The sequence below is a fragment of the Salvelinus alpinus genome, chromosome 1 (genome assembly GCF_045679555.1).
Source record: "Salvelinus alpinus chromosome 1, SLU_Salpinus.1, whole genome shotgun sequence".
In the NCBI taxonomy this organism is placed as follows: domain Eukaryota; kingdom Metazoa; phylum Chordata; class Actinopteri; order Salmoniformes; family Salmonidae; genus Salvelinus; species Salvelinus alpinus.
Window position 1 is genome coordinate 75,949,749 of NC_092086.1, and position 26,852 is coordinate 75,976,600.

Genomic DNA, 26,852 nt, shown 5'->3' on the forward strand with positions numbered 1-26,852 from the left:
ACCGAAAGGACCTATTACTCTGTAGTACTTGGAATGTGGACGACGGGCTCTTGCCGCATTCATAACAACTGGGAAATCGGAAATCTCTGACTTCCGACATCAGTGCGTTCAAAACAACTGCGACCTCGTGAAAAAACGAGCTCCGACTAGTGAAAATCGTTTAGAACCGTCATCAAACTCGGAATCCCAAATCGGGAACTCGGGTATGTCTTTTCGACCTGAAGATCACTGACGTCATGATTCCACCTTGTTTTTTGCCGAGTCCCCAATAGTCTTGAAAGCACCAACATAGTCAGCGTTGTCCTCGCGGAACAACGACTCTAGTGGTTTCCACTAGATAGCACAACCACAACGTCAAAATCGAATATAACGTAAAAATGAATGAAAGCAAAAATGATCTTTTTGGTCTTAATTTAAGGTTATGCATAAGGCTAGCCGTTTGGTTAAGGTTGGGGTTAAGATCAGGTTTAAAGAAGATACATTGTAGAAATAGGCGGGGTTTATGACTTTGTGTCTGTGGTAACTACTGACGACCGACTCGAGTGGATCCAATGATATCACGCCGCATTCTGGGCCCTATGGCGAGAACAAGCAGGTGATAACAAGGGAAAAATCAAGAAATCTTTATTAGAGTGGCTACGAAGAGGTTTTCAGTTAATAGATCAAGCCAGCAGTAAGAAGCATCATCTAAAATAATACGGTTTAGCTTGCTGCAAGTAAAGGCGTGCGCTTTCATACTGAACTGCTGGAGTGGAGAAGGTAAGGTTCTGCTATGTCAGCAATGTGCCTAGCTAGTTAAGTAATTTTTTTCCATTATATTCTAATTACCAGCAACTACTGTTGCTCATGGGGTCCATTGAAGCAGTCCTAGTTACCGGTTATTTGCTAACATAGTCTCTCATTTCAAATGAAATGGTTGAGGGATTTTAAAGGTGTATTCTAGCTAGCTGTGTTTCTAAAAAGCATTATTTGTATTGTAGTAAGCTACCTAACTAGCAGACGGAACCCGTTTACAGAACCCAAGACTTCTCTTTGTTTTTGAATGAATGGTCAAGGCATCACCTGCGCTGGGCGTCCATAGCCAGTGCCCCATGATGGGGCTAGAAGTTTCCACGCTAATGTATTTGAATATGAATAACTACGTGCTATATAACCATTATCTTGCTGATTGCCTATTGTTTTCTACTTTATATAGACATTAGCTAGCCTATATCCTTTATTTCGCGAAACTTGCCCTAGTCCGTAGATAGAAAAATAATTGCCTCAAGTTTTCATCATGCTTCCTGACTTCATCAGCACTTGAATTAACAGTCACAGAACTAAACTGAGTCACAGAACTAAACTGAGTCACAGAACTAAACTGAGTCACAGAACTAAACTGAGTCACAGAACTAAATTGATGGATTTCAAGATCAAAGTCATGAAGTCATGAAACATCCACGTCCCTGAACAGTGGTAGAAAAAGTACCCAAAAATCATGAGTTATTTTCTATTAAGTTATCTTTACTTATACTCCAGTGAAAGTCACCCAGTAATATACTACTTAAGTGAAAGTCAAAGTATTTTGTTTAAAATATACTTTACTTTGGAAACTTAATGTAACTGCTGCAATGTACTTAAGTATCAAGTTAAAGTAGTAAAAATCATTTCAAATTCCTTATATTAAGCAAAGCAGATGGCCACTTAATACTTATTTACGGATAGCCAGAGGCAGGCTCCCACTCAGACATAATTTACTAACGAAGCATGTGTTTTTTGTGTCTGCCAGATCAGAGGCAGTAGGGATGACCAGGGACATTGTCTTGACAAGTGTGAATTACACTATTTCTGTCCTGCTAAGCATTCAAAGTGTAACTAGTACTTTTGGGTGTCAGGGATGTATGTATGGAGGAAAAAATACTTTTCTTCAGGAATGTAGTGAAGTAAAAGTTGTCAAAAATATTAATAGTGAAGTACAGATATTCAAAAAAACTACTTCAGTAAAAATACTTAAAGTACTACTTAACTACTTTACACCACTGCCTGAATGCACCTGGACAGTGAAGGTGGCATATTGTCCCCAACTAGAGTTTGGAATTGTGAAGTCTGAAGAACCGTTACAGGCTGACTACACAGCTCGCGTGCGTTGCAATATACATTTTGAAATGTATATTATTCAATTTTTGCACCCACACTGCTCGAGTTCGCCAACGAGCATCTGCATTGCCAAAGGCTAAAATAGAAGTCAGTGCTATTTGTGACGCGGATCGTGCTGCAAGTCCTGCCTCTCCCATCTCCTCATTGGTTTATAGATGCAGGTACCCACGTCCCAGCTCCTCATTGGTTATACCCACATGGGTGACTGAAAGACGAACGAGGTCGGTGGCGGTAATGCACCTAATTTATGAAAGTTGCCAATCGCAATATAAAGTCCAGAGAAGAGAAAGCTTGGAAGCAGGAGAGCTGACTAGAAATGATGCGGTTGACCGTTTAATGTGTGGATTAATTGTCGGAATAGAGGACCTTGTGCATTTCAGGTAAAATAACTCCATGTTCATATCCCAGGACAAATTAGCTAGCAACAGCAAGCTAGCTAAATAAGACAAATTAGCTAGCAAGTGCAAGCTAGCTAGCTAAATTGCCATACCGTCCGCTAGCGGGACAAAAGCCGACAACATCCGGTGAAATTAGAGGGCGCGCAATTCAAAAAAAGAATCGTAATATTAAACATTCATGAACATACAAGTATCTTTTATAATTTAAAAGCTTAAATTCTTGTTAATCTGTGTTGTCTGATTTACAATAGGCTTTACAGCGAAAGCATACCATGCGATTGTCTGAGGATGGCGCCGAACATCAACATATTTCAACCAGCACATGCTTCATAAAATCACAAATGGCAATAAAATAAATCACTTACTTTTGAAGATCTTCCTCTGTTTGCAATCCCAGGGGTCCCAGCTACAACATGAATGGTCATTTTGTTAGATAAAATCCTTTTTTATATCCCTAAAGGTCAGTTTAGTTGGCACCAATGATTTCAGTAATCCACTCGTTCAACATACAAAGGAGTCCAAAAAGCTACTGCTAAACTTCATCCAAACAAGTCAAACGACGTTTCTGTTTAATCCTCAGGTACTCTAAAATGTAAATGATCTTTCATACGGAAAGTTGTATGTTCAATAGGAAAGCACAATTAGTAAGCGCGCGGCCTCTTCCTCGCGTGCCGAAAGACTGATATTGTACCGGTGCTCTCCTAACCAAAACTCCAAATTCTTGTTATTCAGAAAACAAGCCTGAAACCTTGATAACGACTGTTGACATCTAGTGGAAGCCATAGGAATTGCAATCTGGGAGACGGATTTACATAGGAACAATAAAGCCTGGCACCTAAAAAAAAAATCTGCTTGGATTTTCTTCTGTTTTTGCCTGCCATATCAATTCTGTTATAGTCTCAGACATTATTTTAACAGTTTTAGAAACTGGGCCTGAGTAACAGGCAGTTTACTTTGGGCACGTCAGTCAGGCGGAAATTCAGGAATCTAGACCCTATCCCTAACAAGTTGATGCTTTTCGACCAGTCCCCAAATTAACGTAATTGGTTCAGAGTTTGTTTTGATATTTTAACATGCGTGTCGTGATTGCGTTTGGTATGGGGGGGACAAAATACATTTATGCACGATGGCACACGTGTGCAGCCGGTTTGGGTTCGTGCTGAAGAGGAATGGCAGAGCATTATCTAAATATTCTAGTGGACTTCCTACATCTGCACTGGTATGAAAAGTTTTGTATAGGTGAAATCAATATGGTGTATGACCACCAGGTGTTTGGCTTTCACCTCTCCTCCTGTTCAACAGTGCAGGTGATGGAATGTACACACAAGAACAGGAGTCATCTTTGAGATGTTTTTTTTACCTTACTTGCTGCTCTAGAGCAGTGGTTCCCAAACTGTGCGGCGCCAGGTTTTTTTGGAGCTCAACCCGGCTTTCAGGTTGTAATAGTAGAATTCACAAGGTGCTATTTCAAAATTGGGTAGTGCATCAGTGTTCCTCTTCTCATGCCAGTCATTGCATACCTTAGAGCTATTTATAACTTGTTAGAAATGTCCAGCTCAACTAGCCCATGTCAGTTAATGTTTTTTAGCAATGTTTTTTTGCCTATAGATTTTGTTGAAATGTTTGAGTCACTCAAATATCACATAAATAAACATTAGGCATGACAATGTGTAGAATTGCAGGGAATAAGCTTTAAACTTGCAAAATGTTCTCTCTGCCAACAAGAGGGGTGTGAACAATGTGTCATGTACAGGACTTGTGACCATAAAGATATAAAGACGTGGTGTGCGGTGGGGGGGGGGGGGTGTGATGATCCCCAATTCTGGAGGGGGGGGCCTGAGTGAAAACACTCTAGAGCAGGGTTTCCCCAAAATCAGTCTTGGGGCCCCCCTGGGTGCACTGATTCAAATAAAGCTTGATGAGTTAATTATTTTAATCAGCTGTGTAGTGCTAGGGCAAAAACAAAATGTACTACCGGGGGATGTGCTCACTATTTCCTTTCTGTAACAAAACTTTTTTACTATTTGCTGATATGCATTGTATAGAGAAATCGATGTTCTTGCGCATTTGGTTTATTAATCACCTGCCAAATTGATATTTGATACCCCAAAAAAGACGTCTAAAACAAATGACAACATTTGTAGCTAATGGATTTGTACAGGATGAAAAAACCGAGTCGAAGAGAATGCATCTTTGAGGTCTCAAAATAATGAACCAATTATTTCTTCAGCACACTTACCATGTCACCAGGAAGGCTGCTGTTAGCATTTGATTATCTGTTTTTGTTCTGCTTTGTGTGTACAGGTCACCATGAGGAGGAAGCTGACTTTATGGGCTCGCCTCTTCCTTTTCTTGGCTCTGCTGCCTTCACAAACAGGTACTAACACTACACATGGTTATTCCATCCAAGACACCTGCCCGCATCAAGCACCGGCAGATTCGCTTAACACCAAATTAAATTTCAACGTAAATCTGAATGCCTCCATTTTGAGTGCGAGAAGAACAGAGGTTATAGTTAATTTATCACATTACAATATGATGCATTGTCTGTATTTGTACCTATTTACACATGAATTTACTGATGCACGGATGAACATTGATTAAGTTCAATGTCAACTGATGCAAAAGACTGATTAATCACTCACATTGCCACCATACCACTGTAGCCAGTGAGAAATCATTGAAGCTAATCACCTTTAGTATTGTCTCACTTAAAGTCTGTAATCATCACTTTGTTATTACAAAAGTACAGGTAATGGAATAATCATATCCATTATTTTGTCCATACAGCCTCTGTTGCAGTCATGTCAGTTGACCTGGGCAGTGAGTGGATGAAAGTAGCGATAGTAAAACCTGGCGTGCCAATGGAGATTGCTCTAAACAAGTGAGTATTGCTATTTTCATTGTCTCATAGCCATGTCATCGCAATGGGTTTAGGACTTTGTGCTTTTAGACAGAAATCCCTATTCCGTTTCATGTTTGATAAGTATTAATAGTTATTAATATCGTACTCATCGCTAATGTGTGAGTACGCTAGCTGTTCTTTAGTGTTTACAATGCATGTTAACACGGCATTGCCTAAATGGGACGTGCTGAATAGTGAATGAAAATTGGCAGAACTAAGGGTCAGTGCATGATAAAATTTTTTTAAAGCATTCTCAAAGCTTTAACATGGTTCAATAGTCTGTCTTATCCTTCTTTGTGTTGCACAGGGAGTCCAGGAGGAAAACACCAATAGCTGTGTGTTTAAAAGAAAATGAGAGACTTTTTGGAGACAGTGCATTGGGAGTGGTAAGGGACTTTGTCATCGATAACCTACCAGGTCAAATGTTTTAAAATGTCTATCATGCAGTTAGTGCTCTGTACTCCCCCATGGGAATCAATGAAGTTCATTAATTAATATCTACACTGACATTGATTTGGTTTTCTTTCTCCCGCAGTCTGTGAAAACCCCCAAATTTGTCTATAGGCATCTTCAGAGCCTCCTTGGCAAGATGCATGACAACCCACAGGTGGCGGTCTATCAGAAACGCTTCCCCGAGCACCATCTGGTGACAGATGAGAGTCGGGGCACAGTTCTCTTTAGCAACTCAGAGTAAGTTTTTGATTTCATCGGTTCCCTTTTCCTTTGTTTAGCAGGAGGTGATTGAGCCAAGTGATTTGTTGACGAGTACTAATAATACTGACTTCTATGGGCCATTAGCGATATGGGGCAAAATGCTGACCCATTAACTTATTGTTTGTCAGTGTACGACGTTCCTTTGCGTACTGCCCAAATAGCACATTTTAAACAGCCTGTGACAATGTCATTGATCCAGTATGTCCTATGCTGTAGTTGTGGATAAGAGTGATTGGTTTTGGGGGCTCGTTTCTCTAAGGCACTGTGGCGCAGTGCTAGAGGCGTCACTACAGATCCAGGTTCGATCCCAAGCTGTGTCGCAGCCGGCCGCAACCGGGAGACCCATGAGGCGGTGCACAATTGGCCCAGCGTCCAGGTTAGGGGTGGGTTTGGCTGCCTGGGATGTCCTTGTCCCATCACGCTCTAGCGACTCCTTGTGGCGGCTGGGTGCATACACGCTGACTTCAGTAACCAGCTGTACGGCGCTTCCTCCGACACATTGGTGCGGCTGGCTTCCGGGTTAAGCGAGCAGTGTCAAGAAGCAGTGCAACTTGGTTGGGTCGTATTTGGGAGGATGCATGGCTCTCAACCTTCGCCTCTCCCAAGTGTACGGGAGTTGTGGTGATGGGACAAGACAAACTACCAATTGGATATCACGAAATTGGGGTGGAGAAAGGGGTAAAAAAAAAATATATATATATGAATAGTGCTTGGCTGTAATGTCTACTGTTTCCTGCAGAGAAATGCAGTACTCTCCAGAGGAGCTCCTGGGCATGGTTTTGAACTATTCACGTGGACTTGCTCAGGACTTTGCAGGTTTGTCTGTTCACTAGTAGTACGGCGGAAAGGTTCTTTCATTCAACATTGTTGCGCAATTATATTGAAGCCCCCCTTACTGAATGCATTTTACTCTTGCTTACAGAGCAGCCCATCAAAGATGCAGCGATCACTGTCCCGGCCTTTTTCAATCAGGCAGAGCGCAGAGCAGTCCTGCAGGCTGCAGAGATGGCAGGTGTTAAAGTCCTTCAGCTCATCAACGACAACACGGCGGTGGCGCTCAACTACGGCGTCTTCAGGAGAAAAGACATCAACAGCACAGCTCAGGTGCGCTAACTAGGCTGCTTTTACATGCGTTTTTTATTTAACTAGGTAAAGTCTTTTTGATTTGAGCTTCATAAGTTGTTTCGTGGGTCAGAACAGTTGCTTTGTGTAACCCGTTGTCTCTTGCTACAGAACATAATGTTCTATGACATGGGTTCAGGCAGCACAACGGCAACCATCGTCACATACCAGACGGTCAAAACCGAAGAGTCAGGTTCCCAGCCACAGCTCCAAATACGAGGAGTGGGGTGAGACAAAAGGACCTGTATACCCATTTTCACACACACACACACACACACACACACACACACACACACACACACACACACACACACACACACACACACTGCAACACAGGATGTTGGAGAAAGCACACGCCTTGCACTCTGCTCTAATCATTATGAAATAAGTACTAGTTTTGTTTTCATTCCATATACAGTGAGCTCCAAATGTATTGGGACAGTAATTAATAAAAATAAAAGTTTTGGCTCGCTACTCAAGCACTTTGGAACGATAGAATGAGTATGAGGTTAAGGTGCAGACTTTAATTTGATGAGGCTTTTCATCCATTTTGAACTGATTCAAAATTACAACACTTTTTGTACGTAGTCCCCCCTTTTTAGGGGACCAAAGGAATTGGGACTAATTCCGTTGTGTAGTTAGGTATTTGGTGTCATATTCATGGTACGCAATGACCACATCAAGTTTGACTCGGCAAATTTGTTGGATGTATTTACTGTTTGTTTAGGTTGTTTCAGATTATTTTGTGACCAATAGAAATGAATTGTAAATAATGTATTGTCATTCTATTGTAACTAAGAATGTTTCGAAACACTTCGACATTCATGTGCATGCTACCATGATTACGGATAATCCTGAATGCGTCGTGAATATTATTACAAAAATATTTTATCCCCCCCAAAATGCTAACCTCCCCTGTTATTGTAATGGTGAGGTTAGCATGTCTTGGGTGTTTGATATTTGTGCTTCTAACCCTAACTTTATAATATACCATATAAGTGAATTTGTCCCAATACCTTAGCTCCCCTAATAATAGTCCCCCCCCTATGTACAAAAAGGTTATCTCTAAACGGTTCATCTGATATTGCTGAATATACCCTCATATTAAAGCTTAGTCTGCACTTTAACCGCATTGTCATTGGATCTTTTCAAGTCCAAAGTACTGGAGTACAGAGCCAAAACAACTTGTTATTGTCCCAATACTTTCGGAGCTCACTATGTATTTGTATTTTCAATGGCTTATTGTGGATAAATGACAAGCACATTTCTCAAATGTTCCTAACCTAACAATGTTCTCTGTCTCTGACCAGGTTTGACCGCTCTCTGGGGGGATTTGAGATGGAGCTGCGGCTGCAGAACCACCTGGCCAAGCTGTTCAACGAGCAGAAGAAGACCAAGAAGGACGTGAGAGAGAACCACCGCGCCATGGCCAAGCTTCTCAAGGAGGCCCAGAGACTCAAGACTGTGCTGAGCGCTAACGCCGAATTCATGGCAGAGGTGACGGGACCTTCGCTGACCCCAGTCTTACACCATTCTCCTTACCTTTGCTGCAGTTGAGAGTAGTTACCGGTTACTCCCATGTCACCCATAGTGTTCTACTGTAGATGTGTAACCTTGTAAAATAATTACACAGGTGAAGCCATCGCATTGCTTCTTGATCCCTCCATTCCCTGTCATTTCCAGTCTTACACTGTTCTGCACATTTAGAGAAATATGGTCTTTTTTTGGTAAGGTTTCTTATGTATTGATCTGTCAGGTGTGTTAAATCTGAAAGTAAGCACCCATTCATTTGGGGAAATGTTTTTAGCTGCACTTTTACAGTTACCCATAGTGTCCTACTGTTTACAGTACATGTAAACCAAATATAATCGCACTCTCTTTGTTGTTCAGGTGGAAGGGCTGCTGGATGACATGGATTTCAAGGCCAAGGTGACCCGTGTGGAGTTTGAGACCCTGTGCTCTGATCTTTTTGAGAGAGTGCCTGGCCCTGTACAGGAGGCCCTCGGCTCTGCAGAGATGTCCCTGGTGAGTCACCGCAGCTTGTGTGCATTCATTAGGTACCAAATGGACTTAACCAGGAAGGAACTCCCTGGATTTGTCTAATAACTAGATTTTTGGATTTCTGTTGAAAACCGTGAAACATTTCCCATTGAGTGCCTTAATGAACATGACGCCTGTTTGTCAATTGATCTTTTAGTCAAGCAGTGGCTAACTTTATTTTACATTTTGAGGAGACTTGGGACTTTTTATGCACAAATGACAGACAAAAGCATCAAAATTCATGCTCAAAAAGAGCATGCTGTAGCTTCCCAAGCCCCTGGATCTGTGGAATGGCTATGCTCCATAGGAAAAAGTATTCTCTGAACATCCTGTCACAATTGCGTAGTAGAATCAAACTAAAGTACAATAGTTGATGCCTGAGGTCTATGGGAACAAAATGTTGCACTTTGATGTAGGTTTGATATTAAATATCCTTTATTGTGGTGCAATGTTCAGTGGAACAGTATCTTAACCCATAAAACTCTAAGCTGGGGGAGGGGGGGGGGGGTGTTCTACTAACTATATAAAATTGTTTTAAGGTTATACCAAGGATCACTTGAATTTTAATACTCATTAAAGTATAAAAAAAAAATTGGGAAATAAGATAAAGGGAACACTTAAACAACACAATGTAACTCCAAGTCAATCACACTTCTGTGAAATCAAACTGTCCACTTAGGAAGCAACACTGATTGACAATAAATTTCACATGCTGTTGTGCAAATGGAATAGACAACAGGTGGAAATTATAGGCAATTAGCAAGACACCCCCAATAAAAGAGTGTTTCTGCAGGTGGTGACCACAGACCACTTCTCAGTTCCTATGCTTCCTGGCTGATGTTTTGGTCACTTTTGAATGCTGGTGGTGCTTTCACTCTAGTGGTAGCATGAGACGGAGTCTACAACCCACACAAGTGGCTCAGGTAGTGCAGCTCATCCAGGATGGCACATCAATGCGAGCTGTGGCAAGAAGGTTTGCTGTGTCTGTCAGCGTAGTGTCCAGAGCATGGAGGCGCTACCAGGAGACAGGCCAGTACATCAGGAGACGTGGAGGAGGCCGTAGGAGGGCAACAACCCAGCAGCAGGACTGCTACCTCCGCCTTTGTGCAAGGAGGAGCACTGCCAGAGCCCTGCAAAATGACCTCCAGCAGGCCACAAATGTGCATGTGTCTGCTCAAACGGTCAGAAACAGACTCCATGAGGGTGGTATGAGGGCCCGACGTCCACAGGTGGGGGTTGTGCTTACAGCCCAACACCGTGCAGGACGTTTGGCATTTGCCAGAGAACACCAAGATTGGCAAATTCGCCACTGGCGCCCTGTGCTTTTCACAGATGAAAGCAGGTTCACACTGAGCACATGTGACAGACGTGACAGAGTCTAGAGACGCCGTGGAGAACGTTCTGCTGCCTGCAACATCCTCCAGCATGACCGGTTTGGCGGTGGGTCAGTCATGGTGTGGGGTGGCATTTCTTTGTGGGGCCGCACAGCCCTCCATGTGCTCGCCAGAGGTAGCCTGACTGCCATTAGGCACCGAGATGAGATCCTCAGACCCCTTGTGAGACCATATGCTGACACATGCACATTTGTGGCCTGCTGGGGGTCATTTTGCAGGGCTCTGGCAGTGCTCCTCCTTGCACAAAGGCGGAGGTAGCAGTCCTGCTGCTGGGTTGTTGCCCTCCTACGGCCTCCTCCACGTCTCCTGATGTACTGGCCTGTCTCCTGGTAGCGCCTCCATGCTCTGGACACTACGCTGACAGACACAGCAAACCTTCTTGCCACAGCTCGCATTGATGTGCCATCCTGGATGAGCTGCACTACCTGAGCCACTTGTGTGGGTTGTAGACTCCGTCTCATGCTACCACTAGAGTGAAAGCACCGCCAGCATTCAAAAGTGACCAAAACATCAGCCAGGAAGCATAGGAACTGAGAAGTGGTCTGTGGTCACCACCTGCAGAAACACTCTTTTATTGGGGGTGTCTTGCTAATTGCCTATAATTTCCACCTGTTGTCTATTCCATTTGCATAACAGCATGTGAAATTTATTGTCAATCAGTGTTGCTTCCTAAGTGGACAGTTTGATTTCACAGAAGTGTGATTGACTTGGAGTTACATTGTGTTTAAGTGTTCCCTTTATTTTTATGAGCAGTGTATATAAAAAATAAAGTGTTCTTTAAAAAAAAAAATTTGACCTCTTAATTTTGGCACTGAAGTCTCCATATACTTCCATTCATCCCCCCCCCCCCCCCCCCAACTGGTACCGGGGGACCTTCAGGTGAGGCCTGTGGGCGTTTGAGCAGAACAGCCAACGTGTTTGTGAGAGTCTCACCTTTGCAAAGAGGGGTCATATTAGTGTGTAGCCCAAACTGTTTTGACGCTACAGACAGAACTTGGCAGATTGGCTGTACCAACATCAGACGAGTCCCAAGACGCTTGTGGAGGTCGACGAGAAAGTCAACTTTCCATAGAGGAGTCATAATATACCGAACAAAAATATAAACGCAACTATTTTAAAGATTAGAGTTAGTTCATGTAAGGATATCAGTCAATTGAAATAAATGTATTGGGGCCCTATTCTGTGGATTTCTCATGACTAGGAATACAGATATGCATCTGTTGGTCGGACCCCCCCCAAAAAAAGAGTAGGTGCATGGATCAGAAAGAAGTCAGTATCTGGTGTGACCACCATTTGCCTCATGCAGTGCGACCCATCTCCTTTGCGTAGAGTTGATCAGGCTCTTGATTGTGGCCTGTAGAATGTTGTCCCACTCCAATTCAATGGCTGTGTGAAGTTGCTGGATATTGACGGGAACTGGAGCATGCTCTTGTACACGTCGATCCAGAGCGTCCCAAACATGCAGACCATGGAAGGACCGTATGCAGTCCACTGAACTGGGACATTTTCAGCTTCCCGGAATTGTGTACAGAGCGTTGTGTATTATTATGCTGAAAATGAGGCGACGGCGGTGGATGAAGGGCATGACAATGGGCCTCAGGATCTCGTCAGGTTATCTCTGTGCATTCAAATTGCTGTCGATTTTAAAATGCAATTGTTTTTATTGTCCGTAGCTTATGCCTGCCCATACCAAATCCCCACCGCCACCATGGGGCAAACCGCTCGCCCACACAATGCTGTACACATGGTCTGCGGTTGTGAGGCCAGTTGAACATACTGACAAATTCACTAATTACAGACAGAAATACTCAGTTTCATCAGCTGTCCGTCTGGCTGGTCTCAAACGATCCCGCAGGTGTAGCCGGATGTGGAGGTCCTAAGCTGGCGTGGGTATACGTGGTCGGCAGTTTTGAGGCCGGTTGGACGGACTGCCAATTTCTCTAAAACGACGGAGGCGGCTTATGGTAGAGAAATTAACATTCAATTCTCTGGCGACTGCTCCGGTGGACATTCCTGCAGTCGGCATGCAATTTGCATGTGCCATCAAAATTTGAGACTTCTGTGGCATTGTGTTTTGTGACAAACTGGGATATAAACACATTTTTGCTCCACATTTGAGAGAAATAAGCTTTGTGTGGCACATTTTTGGGATCTTTTTTTATTTCAGCTCATGAAATATGCCACCAATGCTTTATATATTTTTCAGTAGCTTGTAGGCCAACCCGTTTGGACGCTACAGACTATTTTGTCAGACTGATTTGCAGGATGTCTCATGGTCTGACACACTGCAGATGTGGATGTTCGACAGGCGGATGTGGTGGATTGAGACGCATCCAATGCAACAAAAAAAAACATATCTAGCTTAAACTGACCAGATTTTTTTGGGATTGTTGTATTCTGCTAATTAGATATCCACGAGGGCGTGGACATTGACCGTACGGGGTTAAACATGACATGTTTCAGCATGTCAAGCCTTCAGAGATTTCTACAGAGATTGAACTAACACGTTTGTTTATTTGCAAATACTGTAAGTATATCTTCCAACATTGTTTTCCAACAGGATGAGATCGAGCAGGTGATCCTTGTGGGTGGCTCCACCCGAGTGCCTAAGGTGCAAGAAGTGCTGCTCAAAGCCGTTGGGAAGTATGTCATCAGTTTAACTTGACACTGCCAATACTTGGGGCTCTACACTACATGACATAGAATGCTCCCTATTGTCCAGGGTTTTGGCTGTAAGATGTCATATTAAAAAAAAAAACTCCCTAGACAATGGAACGGAATAGAATAGAGTAAGTGCTTCACCTGAAAGTGTCATAGGTAGTATCTACTGGAGTGATGGTATGTAACTCACATGTTGGAAATGCTCCATCTGGGATGAAAAGGCTTAAAGGGATAGTTAGACCCAAAATCGAACTACGCCAGGTGTTTTTGGACCTGAAAAATAGGAATTATACTAAGGTGTACACCATTTGTTGTGAAGATCAGCTAGATATGCCTTAATTGCAAATTAATATGAAAATAGGCCAATGTTCCGTTAAATTTGGGCACTGAGCAAATTGCAGGTCTGAGCATGAACTTGAACGTTGTGAAAATTCGGTGCAACTTCCGGCTGTGCCTGCTTTAAGTTGCCAAGTAGGCTACTATGGCTATTTGATCATAATGTATTAGGCCTACAGTGCCTTGCAAAAGTATTCAGTATTCCCCCTTTGCGTATTTCCTATTTTTGTTGCATTACAACCTGTAATTGAAAGATTTTTATTTCGATTTCATGTAATGGACATACACAAAATAGTCAAATGGTGAAGTGGAAAAAATGAAATGGCTTGTTTCAAAAAATTCTACAAAATGAAAAGTGTTGTGTGCATATGTATTCACCCCCTTTGCTATGAATCCCCTAAATAAGATCTGGTGAAACCAATTACCTTCAGAAGTCACATTAGTTAGATTACACACAGGTGGACTTTATTTAAGTGTCACATGATCTGAGTATGTATATATGCATGCATGCATGCACCTGTTCTGAAAAGCCCCAGAGTCTGTGGCACCACCAAGCAAGCGGCACCATGAAGACCAATGAGCTCTCCAAACAGGTCAGGGACTAAGTTGTGGAGAAGTACAGATCAGGGTTGGGTTATAAAAAAATATCAAACTTTGAATGTCCCATTAAATGAAAATAAAATGGCACCACAACAAACCTGCAAAGAGAGGGCCTACCACCAAACTCAGACCAGGCAAGGAGGGCATTAATCAGAGGCAACAAATAGACCAAAGATGACCCTGAAGGAGCTGCAAAGCGCCACAGCGGAGATTGGAGTATCTGTCCATAGGACCACTTTAAGCCGTACACTCCACAGAGCTGGGCTTGATGGGAGAGTGGCCAGAAAAAGCCATTGCTTAAAGAAAAAAATTAGCAAACACATTTGGTATTTGCCAAAAGGCATGGAGACTCCCCAAACATATGGAAGAAGGTACTCTGGTCAGATGAGACTAAAATTAAGATTTCTTGGACAAAAAAAGCTCAACACCTCATCACCCTGAGAACACCATTCCCACAGCGAAGTGTGTTGGCAGCATCATGTTGTGGGGATGTTTTTCATTGTCAGGGACTGGGAAACTGTTCAGAATTGATGGAATGATGGATGTCGCTAAATACAGGGAATTTCTTGAGGGAAACCTGTTTCCGTCTCCCAGAGAATTGAGACTGTGACGGAGGTTCACCTACCAGCAGGACAATGACCCTAAGCATACTGCTAAAGCAACACTCACGTGGTTTAAGGGGAAACACATTTAAATGTCTTGGAATGGCCTAGTCAAAGCCCAGACCTCAATCCAATTGAGAATATGTGGTATGACTTAATGATTTCTGTACACCAGCGGAACCTATCCAACTTGAAGGAGCTGTAGCAGTTTTGCTTTGAAGAATGGGCAAACATCCCCGTGGCTAAATGTGCCAAGCTTATAGACATACCCCAAGAGACTTGCAGCTGTAATTGTTGCAAAAGGTGGCTCTACAAAGTATTGACTTTGGGGGGGTGGAATAGTTATGCACGCTCAAGTAATTTTTTTTCTTCTATTTCTTGTTCGTTTCACAAGAGAAAATATTTAGCATCTTCAAAGTGGTAGGCATGTTGTGTAAATCAAATGATACAAACTCCCCAAAATCTATTAATTCCAGGTTGTAAGGCAACAAAATAAGAAAAATGCCAAGGGGGTGAATATTTTTGCAAGCCACTGTACCAGAGTGGCCTGCCATAAAACAATGGAGAAAATGCATCCCATAACATTTTAACATGGAAATAGCAGTTCTATCATTCAGCCTACAGTAGCAGCCAATGTGTGGTGTTCAATGTAGGCCTACATTCCATGAGACTTTTGAAAGAAACATGCAGGGATTGACATTGACCTGTTATCTACTTGTCCTTCAAACAAGGTTACTGAAAATGTGGTGGTTGGTGCAAGAAACCACTTTACATTATTATTCCCGTACCATTTATTATAAAGAATCAGACAAATGATGCTACCATCTGCCTATTGGCTACTTAGCTTATTCAAGCCTACCTCAAAATACAACACAGACCCTTTTTTAAGACTGAAAATAGCTCTGTACCTGACTTGCTTTTCAACGATGTCTGGTAATGTACATGTTTTGTGCTCTTGTATGAAGCAATGACACCCCTATTGCTGACTAGAAATGAGCTTTAACTGGGCTAATAATTCACTAACTAGCAAAGGATATTAATAAAATGTGCCCCCGTGGCTACATGCAGCTCTTGCTTTGATCTCAAAACAAGCACATCTACTCATGTAAACAGTCCACTTAAAAAAATGTCACAGATCTGTATATGGCAATGGTCTATTTGCATATACGCCTACTGCAGCTCTGATTGGTTATTCTGCACCGGTCTGTGTAGAGTATGGGCGCAATAGGATCCTACTCCAACGCGGTCTGCCTACAGCAAAATCTCTTGCATAGTTTTTGTTACATTTGAAAGTGACTATTGCTTTGATCACAATTGCCACAGTCAAGGGAAACGATGGTGTTAACTAACTGGTTAAACTCTAGAAAGTTGAGTGAAGTTGTCTTGTGCACCTCTCCGTTCTGCGGTAGTCTCGGGTTACGCCTCAGCTTCGAGTGAACATTGATTGAGGCATGTAGTTTCATATACAAACCATTTGACTGCTTTTGAGGTCTGCAAAAGTATCTGGCCAACCTTGTTTTTGGAGTGATATTTCACTTTGACCTGACTGTGTAGAGAGGAGCTGGGGAAGAACCTCAACGCAGATGAGGCTGCAGCCATGGGGGCTGTGTACCAGGCCGCTGCCCTCAGCAAGGCCTTCAAAGTCCAACCCTTCCTGGTTAGAGAGGCAACCGTTTTCCCCATCCAGGTAACACAGCCAATTCTTTAACATTGAAACCCACCCTTTAATTTTAAATAATTATTGAATTGCCTCAATCCAAAATGAATGTAAAAGCTAAGCACCACACAACTGCATGTCATATGTGCTCATCTTTAACATTTATTTTGGATTGTAGCATACAGCTGTATTTGTTTCTCTCACTCTCCAGGTGGAGTTCACAAGGGAGATGGAGGAGGAGGATGGCTCCAGGATCCTGAAGCACAACAAGCATATTCTGTTCCAGAGGATGGCCCCCTACCCCCAGAGCAAGGTCATCACCTTCAACCACACTGACGACTTTGCCTTCTACGTCAACTACGGAGATCTCAGTTTCCTGGGCCAGGAAGACCTCAGGTGAACACCACCCAAAATAAAGTAGGGTTTAACTGGTCGGAATTTAGGTACGGTTTCCTGGACACAGATTAAGCCTAGGCATGGACTAAAGCATGCTGAATGGATTTTATTTTATTACGATCTTAGTCGGCATTTGGACTAATCTTCCACGAGTCCTTAAACATTAAAATACAACTTATAATAAGATCACATTTTCACATACTACACACTGTAACAAACAGACATAAAACACTGACATATTGACCAGATAAAAACAGTCTGAAATGATAGTTTGATTCCTTCATCTACCATAGTCCTGCACAACTTTCCAATTTAAATGGTTCTAAAGTATTGTTTGAATTTATATTGGAAGGTTTCTGGTTTGCGCAGAAGTTATTCCATTTCTTTATTGCTCTAAATCATGTTCTTTTGCCTATTTCTATTCTGTCTGGATAAAACATAGATGGTGGACAATCTATTCCTAGTATTTACTGAATGTCTGTCTCTTACCAACTGATACTGTTGTGAATAGTTTGGCTGTTTTAAATGGTGTATACTGTGAAATAAAATTAGCATGTTTTTTAATTATCTTGATTGATGACCAGCCAAGCGCATTGAGCATGACTACAACAGAAGAACCATATCCCCACCTTAAAACAATCCTTGTTGCTTTGTTCTGTGCGATCTGCAGCCTCCTAATGTTACTTGCTGATGCATGTCCCCAGACCACAGAACAGTAGTTCACCTGACTCCCAATTAATGCTTGGGCTGTTTGCAAAATAATCTTTCCCGGTAAATATTTGGTTATCCTTCTGATCATGCATGCAGTTTGAATACATTTTTTTACATGAGTTTGAGACAACCATGATAAGCAGTTGTCTTGCTGCACCCGTAGTAGTTTGGTTTCTGACACTTCCTCAATTTGTGGTTCCCTCATATACTTAATTATATCCCATATTTGTTGGCCTTTTGCTGGTGGAACAGACTAGCATAACCTTGGTTTTCTTGGTGCTCAAAACAAGTTTGTTCCGGAAAACCCACTCCATTATATCCCGGATCTACTTGTAGCGCTTGCTGTACCTTTTGAACCAGTTGTCTTTCTGTATAAATTGTAGGATGATCTGCAAATATAGTAGCTTGAGTTTCCGATGAGACAAAAGGAAGGTTATATGTGTGTGTGTGTGTGTAAAGAAGTGGCCCAATGGAGAATACCTTTTTTTTTTTTTTTTGTGCCTAGGATTTGGTTTTAGTCTGTCCAGGAAATCGGCCCATAGATTTACCCCACTCTGTGAGGCAACACGGCTAAACGGCAAGGTCTGAAAATGTTTTATGTAGACCGCCTGGAAAATTAAGGATATGCTATAGCAGCGTTTGTTCGGCCATTTATATTAAAGCTATAGACACTAAGGGGACAAATAAAGCTGTTTTGAATTTAATTGGAATGGAAGTGACTTACAGCTAACTTACCTGTTGCATTAACATTAAATTATCATCAGATGCATTAACTTGGAGGGGTCTGATTTTAATTGTAAATAAAACATTTGTCATTTCTTTCTTCCACCAGTGTCTTTGGCTCTCTCAACCTGACCACAGTGCAGCTGTCTGGGGTGGGCAGCAGCTTCCAGAAGCACACAGATGCTGAGTACAAGGGCATCAATGCCAGCTTCAACATGGACAAGAGTGGCGTGCTCCTCCTGGACCGGGTCAGTACCATATAATTACTTATCGAATGTGAACTATATGAACACCATGGTCAGTGCAATTCTCTAATGCTTATGTAGCTCCTCTCTGGAAGTACAACTAAACCTCAAATATAAAACGCATCAGGCTTTTTACATTTTCAAGATGGTTGCAAAATACATCAAAATATTTTATATTTACGTTAAAGGTTAGACGCAATTTACTTTTAAAAAATGTAAAACCTACATTCTCATCTCTGTTTGCATCTCGTGTTTGCATCTCTACCCACATAAACCCAATTGAAATTGGCTTGAAGTTATTTTGAGTTGATTTAGACACTATTGAACTCTGTTGTTTTGGAGTAATCGACATTAACATTGACCTATCGCTTGAACTAAGTTGTTTTCTTCAGGTGGCGTCTGTCTTTGAGACCATTGTGGAGGAGGAGGAGTCTACTCTGACAAGTGGGTTTTATGCTAACATCGTAATCATTTGACATCTGATCACCCCTTTAGTCATAATCATAGTAGAGGTGGGCGACAGACAAAATTGCCTGAATTAATGCAAGAACGATAAGTTTATAACATTAATGTGCATCACTTTTTAAATTATCTTTTAAAATATTGTTACTAGTTTGGTTGTATGAAAAAGGAAACCGCACTCTGCTCTTGATAGTATCACAGATTTTTAAAAGCTTACGTATCGGCCTCACGGCCTTCGTCAAAAAGCTCTGACGAAGGCCGTGAGACCGATACGTAAGCTTATTAAAGATCAGTGATACTATCAAGAGCAGTGTGCGTTTTCATTTTTCATTCATCTTCAACTGTTGCCTTGCACCTGCAAAAAGTTTGCTCAGGTGTGCGAGTGCCTTTTGAGTAGAGTACTAGTTTGGTTGTAGCCATCAATTGTCAAATTAACAATCACCCATATTAGCATACTTATTTAATTTCAAGCTTCACATTTCTCTATAGGCCAGGAACTAATGAACTATATCAGCAAAATGCCTGCGATAAGGGATCTGTATGGTCATGTCGATAATTTTCAGGTTATTGTCCCAGCTCTAAATCAGTCTCTTCCATGTCTTAATTCTGTCTCTTGACTTGTCAGAACTGGGAAATACAATTTCCAGCCTGTTTGGAGGGGGATCCTCAGAACCCAACGCAAATGTGACGGAACCAGTTCAGGTAACCCTCTACTCAGTTACCATCCTAATGTAACAAGCACCAGAGTTCCTCCTTAACACTCGTTCATGGCTGTCTAACTCTCTCTGCCTCTCCCCTATTGTCTCTGAATCCAGGATGAGGAGAAGGTTCATCCGGAGTCTGTGAAGGAGCAAGAGGAGGCTGCCCCCCAGGAAGAGAAGCAGGAGCCTGGGGAGAAACAGCAGCAGGAGGAGGTGGCCCCAACCCACGAGAAGACTGAGGGAGTAGACAGTAAGGCTGACCTTCAGGTAAGAGCTTGGCTCAGTTGGATTCCACATAAATGCCTGGGATGTAACTGGGCCTAGCTCAGTTCGCCTAGTTCCACATTGTGGAATGTTCAGATGGAAATATGTAGAACAAAAATGCCTCTGGCATGTTTAAGGTATCCGAACAGCTCTATTCATGACATTTCTATCTGCAACATTCCATAACGTTTGCCTTCTAAACGTGGCCCTGGTTTGTTAAGCTCAGCCCTGGGGTGTATTCAGTCCTTTTGTGTTTAATGAACTTTCCAAAATGTTAACAAGTTGAATGGAATGTTTGGTAAGAGAATGTTGTCAAGAGTGGGGGGGTGTATACTAACCTCACATTAATGCGTTTTATCTCATTCTCTGTTTGAATTGGACATTAAATAACTCATTACCGTAATGTAAATGAGGCTCTCTTGAATAAACCAAGTTTCCATGAACTATTAAATATTTTATTTTTCTGAGCAGGATGAAAAGGAGGGAGCCACATCTGGAGAAGAGGAGAAAACGACAGAGGAAGCGGCAAAGACTGAGGCCAAGAAGAAAGCCAAGCCTCAGAAGAAAACAGAGTTCTCTGAGGATGTCACAGTGGAGCTCCAAATGAAAGACATCCTTAAACCTAATTTCGAAGCCATCACCTCCTCAAACAAGAAGTGTGTCGCTCTTTCCTTCTGACATTTTAGATGGGCTCAAATGTGCAGGGCGGGGTAGTTGAAAATACATTTTTCAAGCTATAATAATGCCGATATTGATGTAGTGTCGTGACTTGTCAAACACCTAGTGACTTCAGAGGTTTTGAATCTGTTGGTGTAATGGCTAAGTTGTTTGACAGACGCGTAGACCCAGGTTTGAGTCCCGGCTACCTCAAAATTCGCTGCAATAATGTTTGTTTTCTTCCTTTCAGGCTCCAAGACCTGACTGATAGAGACCTGGAGAAACAGGAGAGGGAGAAGACACTGAACAGCCTCGAGGAATTCCTTTTTGATACCCAGGTTAGAACAGTACCTTTACAGTAGAACATCAGTATATTCTCTGTCTGGCGCTCTGGCTCTCTCACACACGTGTGTGTGTGTATATAAAGCCTTATCTCCTCTCCATTAGGACAAAATGTACCAGGAGGAGTACCAGGCAGTGGTGTTGGAGGAAGAGAAGGAAACCATCCTGGCCAGGCTGAGTAAAGTGTCGACCTGGATGGACGAGGATGGCTACTCTGCGTCCACCAAGGAGTTGCGGGAGAAGCTGCAGGATCTCAGGAAGCTGTGCAAGGACATGTTCTTCCGTGTGAAAGAGCGCAGGAAGTGGCCTGGCCACCTGGCCACCCTGGAGAGCATGCTCAACAGCTCCAGCTTCTTCCTCAGGTGGGTCAAAGCAGCTCTGTTAGAGCTCTAGGATCGGCTTCCCCTTCACCATTCATAACCTGGAATGGAAAAACTGGCCCAAGATCTGTTTAGTTACCCTTATTTTACCAGATACATTTTTAAAATTTAACTAGAAAAGTCCGGTAAGAACATTCTTATTTTACAATGATGGCCTACCCTGGCCAAACCCTCCCCTAACCCGGACGATGCTGGGCGAATTGTGCGCTGCTCTATGGGGCTCCCAATCACGGCCGGTTGTGATACAGCCCCGGATCAAACCAGGGTCTATAGTGACGCCTCTAGCACTGAGCTGCAGTGCCTTGCCTGAAAACAATCTCTTTAACAGCAACAATCTAGGGAAGATTTACAGAGGAGATGAATTAACCAATTGGAAGCTGGGGATGATTAGATGGCCATAATGGTATAAGGGCCAAATTGGGGAATTTGGGATCTCTATCCTTAGACCAGAGGAAAGGGGGACCCCTACTGGCCCTGTAACACCACTTTCGGCAGCATCTGATTTCCCATCCAACGACCGGCCAGGACCCGACCCTGCTTAGCTTCAGAGTTTAACATTTTCGAGGTGAATCATGAGATGTACAATGCATCCATTTGACATGGGTCTTCTGTGGTTTTTCCTTAAGGAGCTCCAAACTTGTACCAGAGGATGACCGAATCTTCACTGACGTGGAGCTGAAGAGGTTGGAAAAAGTCATCAACGAGACCACTGTATGTAATGATGTTTCATAAAGTCCTATTTGTTTTACTCAGCGCATTTGTCAATTATATTATTTTGATTGACCATTATTACTCAAATATGAGATGACGTGGTTCAAAACAATCTATATGGAAGTTTCACTGAGTGCCATCGTTTGTTGTAAACTTTAATTATTTTTCATTTTATTTTAACCGCCAATACCTCCCACTCTTCAACAGACGTGGAAGACCAACACAGTAGCTGAGCAGGAGAAGAGATCTCCCACGGAGCGGCCTGTGCTGCTGTCCAAAGACATAGAGTCCAAGTGGGCTTTGCTGGACCGCGAGGTCAACTACTTGCTGAACAAGGCCACCAAGACCAAGCCCAAGGCAGCCAAGCCCAAGGCCGCCAAGCCCAATAACAGCACCACCTCAGAGAGCAGCAGCAGCAAGGCCAACAGCAGCAAAATGGAAGAGAAAGTCATACTTCCCAAGGAGGAGACCAAAGACGAAGGTGGGAAAGCAGGGAAAACCAACACATTTCTGTTATGGAACATGTGCTTTATATATAGAGGTCATGTTCAGTAGGGCACACTGTAGCAAAACATCTTGAAACTAATTTGAGTGTATGGACTGTAGGTAGTCCCTCCCTGTTTGTACATTTTCTTCCGTTTGGTATGTAATGAAGGGGGTTCCTCAGCTGTAATTAATGTCATTTGTCATTTGCAAAGGAAGTGCTTTTGCAGACTTGTTCAAATGACGTGTGATATCTTATCCCTTAAACAAATGTAATCAGTCCACTTTTCATTGCCGGCATTTGTTTTCATTCAACAGAGGGCGCTGAGGTGCAGCAAGAGGAACCTCCCATCAAAGAGCCCACTGGACAGAACACAGACTCACTCAGCCAATCACAGCCTACAGATAAAACTGCAACTACAGGTACGTCTGTCATAGCAAGTGTCTGCCATATGGTCGTGTTCAGTAAGGCACACCGTCGCAAAAGGTTATGGAGCATTTATTTTAACAAATCCAGGTAGTCCCTCCCTGTTTGACCATTTTCTTCTGTTTGGTAAGTAATGAAGGGGGTTCCTCAGCAATGAGTTTCATCTGTAATGAATGTCATTTGCGAAGGAAGTGTTTTTGCAGACTTGTTCACACGTCATGTGAACAAGTCTATCTCTCTCTCTCTCTCTCTCTGTATTTTGCTCTGTTCATATTTCCCTCAATACTGACTAGTTTCCCAGTCCCTGCTGCTGAAAAACATTCCCACAGCATGATGCTGCCACCACCTTGCTTCACCGATGGGATGGTTCCAGGTTTCCTCCAGATGTGACGCTTGGCATTCAGGCCAAAGAGTTCAATCTTGGTTTCAACAGACCAGATAATCTTGTTTCTCATGGTCTGAGTCCTTTTAGGTGCCTTTTAGGTGCCTCCAAGCAGACTGTCGTGCGCCTTTTACTGAGGAGTGGCTTCCATCTGGCCACTACGATAAAGGCCTGATTGGTAGAGTGCTGCAGAGATGGTTGTCCTTCTGGAAGGTTTTCCCATCTGCCCAAAGGAACTTGAGCTCTGTCAGTGACCATCAGGTTCTTGGTCACCTTCCTGACCAAGGCCCCTCTCCCCCGATTGCCCAGTTTCACTGGGTGGACAGCTTTAGGAAAAGTCTTGGTGGTTCCAAACTTCTTCCATTTAAGAATGATGGTGGCCACTGTTTTTGCACCTTCAGTGCTGCAGAAATATTTTGGTACCCATCTGTGCGTTGACACAATCCTGTCTTGGAGCTCTACGGACCATTCCTTTGACCTCATGGTTTGGTTTTTGCTCTGACATGCACTGTCCACAGTGGGACAAGTGTGTGTGCCTTTCCAAATCATGTCCAATCAATTGAATTTACCACAGGTGGACACCAAGTTCTAGAAACATCTCAAGGATGATCAATGGAACTAGGATGCACCTGAGCTAAATCTTGAGTCTCATAGCAAAGGTCTGAATACTTATGTAAATAAGGTATTTCTGTTTATTTGTCATAAATTAGCAAAAATGTTTAAACCTGTTTTTGCTTTGGCATTATGGGGTGGTGTGCGTATATTGATAAGGGGAAAACATATTTTTATCAATTTTAGGATAAGGCTGTAGCCTGATAATGTGGGGGAAGGGGTCTGAATACTTTCCAAATGCACTGTATGTAATATGGTCATGTTCAGTAAGGCACACCGTAGCAAAAGGTTATGGTGCATTTATTGGATAAATCCAGGTAGTCCCTCCGTTAAACCATTTTTTTTCTGTTTGGTACGTAATGAATGGGATTCCTCAGCAATGATTATTTGTAATGAATGTCATTTGCAAAGGAAGTGTTTTTGCAGACTTGTTCACATGACATGTGAACTTGTCAATGAACAATTCTAATCACCGATCAGTTCTCTTTTCATTGGCAACATTTGTTTTCATTCAACAGAGGGCGCTGAGGAGGTGCAGCAAGAGGAACCACCCATCAAAGAGCCCACTGGACAGAACACAGACTCGTCCAGCCAATCACAGCCTACAGATAAAACTGCAAGTACAGGTACGTCTGTCATAGGAACAGTGTCTGCCATAGAAACAACCTTTTTGCGTGTGTGAATTGGCACCCAGTTGCCTTTACAATTTATCGCTACATAAGTGGGCATCTGATGGAAAGGAAAATAATTGGGCATACCATTCAAGCTAGAGCAACTGTCTTTAACTATGAAAAGGAAGGGCATTTTAGTTGTCCTTTAGTCTTTATTTTGGTTTTATACCTGGTCATATTTGTAATACTGTGCTACTACATTTGAGTATAATATTGTATTCCTCCCAATTTTCAGAACCAACAGAGAAAAACCAGTCAGAAAACCACATAGGGGATGAGTTATAACAGCTGGAACTAAAGAGATTTCATTGTATTTATTGACGATGTTTAATTGTTTCCAAGTTTCCTACATATTTTGGGGGTTTTGTTTTTCCAGCCTTTAATTTTGAAAACCAGAAAGTCATTGGATCAGCTCAGACTTCTTGAACTCTTATTCCCACTACCTACCTACCTCTCTGTTCACCTTCATCCCCCTCGGCGGCTGAACATCTTTCCCCTCTTACTGACATGATGAGCAAGGAGCGCTGACGAAGCCTGGAGTAACCAGCGAATGAACTGACAAGACTTGAAGTTTGTATTCTACTATCCTGCCCTACAGGTTTAGGCATACTTTAGGCCACATGCAAACGACTACTTGGACAACTGTATATTTGCCCTGAATAGAACAGAAATTAGTGGATTTTTTTGGTAGGACTAATAACAGGACTCAATGTTTCCTCCACTGGAACTCTGTTGAATTGCATCGTTTGTGATTTGACCTCTCAAGCAGGCTTATGTTTTCTCGTAGCAAATCTTGCTTTCATTAATTTTTTTGTGGGTTCATTGTGTGGTTGTTGAGAAATATATCAAAGGGGCTGGAGTTTGTATGCTCCTTTTGGGAAATGGAATGGGTTTTAGTTGTATTTGAATATTGAATTCCTTTAATACCTTGTATTGTGGCTCATAATGCATAAACAATCCGTGTTGTGTGTGTGTATACAATATGTTACAAAAAGGGAATTGATTTTTCATCCAAATATTACTGATGACCAGTCGTTAAATGTGTTCATAGGTGTAAAATCTGTAATTATGCTTTTCAGAACCTTCTCGCCATGGTCTTCTGACAATTCATCAGTGAATTGGCTTGAGGGAAACATTTTTACTGAAGTACATCTATCTTGTTCTTATTTCTCTATAAATTGTACTCCAATACATAAAGTTAGGTCAACTTAAATTACCAAGGTGTAATTTTGGGCCTGCCATGGGTTGTGTTCAGTAGGTGAAAAAATTAAATGGCATTGATTATTGTTCCGTAACGTTTTGTTCCGCTGTGCCCTACTGAACACAACCCTGTTCTTTGTATGGCTGCAAGTATGAATTTGAGGGCTGCTCAACTGTTGCACTGACTGAAGAATAAGCAGATATTATCTATGTCTCAAACTGCTTGAATCTCTACCCGAGGAGTGTGGTTCCTGTTTTTTGCATCACCTCAGATGGTTTGAGAGGGGGAATAAACAAACGGGATTGGGGAATACCAACGCTTTTGTTTCTAAACTGTTAATAGTAATTTTTATAAATTATGGTGATGAACAGTGGATTGAAAAAAAAATAAAAAAATACATGTCTTTAAAAATAAGAAGTGTATTTGAAGACCCACTTTCAAATGTGTATTTGAAGACCCATTGTAACTCTGGGCTAGGGTTGATTCTGTAAATCAAATAATCTAAGTAATGGTTTCATTGCGTTTTAATTCCAGATTGGTCTGTGTGAATGTGTAATTGACCAATTTGAAGAGCAGCAGGACAGATGAAGAGAAATTTGACCTTTTCTATTTTACTTGTATAAAAGATGTCAAGTGTTTGAGTATGGTCATTCACCGGTATCTGTAAAGACTGGGACACTTAAGGAAAAGACAACTGTATAACATTTAAATATGATTTGATGGACTGAATCAAAAAGGAGCCCTTGAAACCCTAATACACATATGTAGTCATTTTGAATTGTGACATTTGGTTATATTGTGATTATACTAGATATTGTATAGCATTGATTGACACTTGTCCCTAAACAAAGAGAACCCTTAATTCCAATAACAATACTAGACTTTCATAGCTTAAAATGGAAATAAACTATTTAAACAT

The 26,852-nt window shown here is 42.2% G+C and overlaps 2 protein-coding genes across 3 annotated transcripts in view; one reads left to right on the forward strand and one right to left on the reverse strand.

Moving 5' to 3' along the window:
* vps11 (VPS11 core subunit of CORVET and HOPS complexes) overlaps nt 1-26,852 on the reverse strand; it is a 59,644-nt gene that overhangs the window by 26,355 nt on the left and 6,437 nt on the right. The window lies entirely within an intron of this gene.
* LOC139530436 (hypoxia up-regulated protein 1-like) lies at nt 37-26,571 on the forward strand. Of its 2 annotated transcripts, none has more exons than XM_071326860.1 (25): nt 37-203; nt 4,839-4,911; nt 5,325-5,418; nt 5,747-5,825; nt 5,975-6,129; nt 6,893-6,969; nt 7,076-7,257; nt 7,387-7,502; nt 8,586-8,772; nt 9,166-9,300; nt 13,270-13,352; nt 16,463-16,595; nt 16,777-16,961; nt 18,505-18,643; nt 19,033-19,084; nt 19,728-19,804; nt 19,918-20,070; nt 20,539-20,723; nt 20,975-21,062; nt 21,172-21,428; nt 22,073-22,157; nt 22,365-22,638; nt 22,959-23,063; nt 24,580-24,687; nt 24,968-26,571. In XM_071326860.1, exons 2-25 carry the CDS (start codon nt 4,845-4,847, stop codon nt 25,015-25,017), a joined length of 3,066 nt encoding a protein of 1,021 aa, XP_071182961.1. In that variant the 5' UTR covers nt 37-203; nt 4,839-4,844; the 3' UTR covers nt 25,018-26,571. The 2 variants fall into 2 exon arrangements, with proteins under 2 accessions (XP_071182961.1, XP_071182951.1); XM_071326850.1 differs by lacking the exon at nt 37-203 and adding an exon at nt 267-759.

Bases quoted from the DNA above. Each gene is read 5' to 3' on its own strand.
- LOC139530436 (XM_071326860.1), top strand. From the start codon at position 4,845: ATGAGGAGGAAGCTGACTTTATGGGCTCGCCTCTTCCTTTTCTTGGCT. The intron at 7,258-7,386 runs GTGCGCTAACTA...CTCTTGCTACAG, and splicing joins ACATCAACAGCACAGCTCAG to AACATAATGTTCTATGACAT. The intron at 23,064-24,579 runs GTACGTCTGTCA...TTCATTCAACAG, and splicing joins AGATAAAACTGCAACTACAG to AGGGCGCTGAGGAGGTGCAG.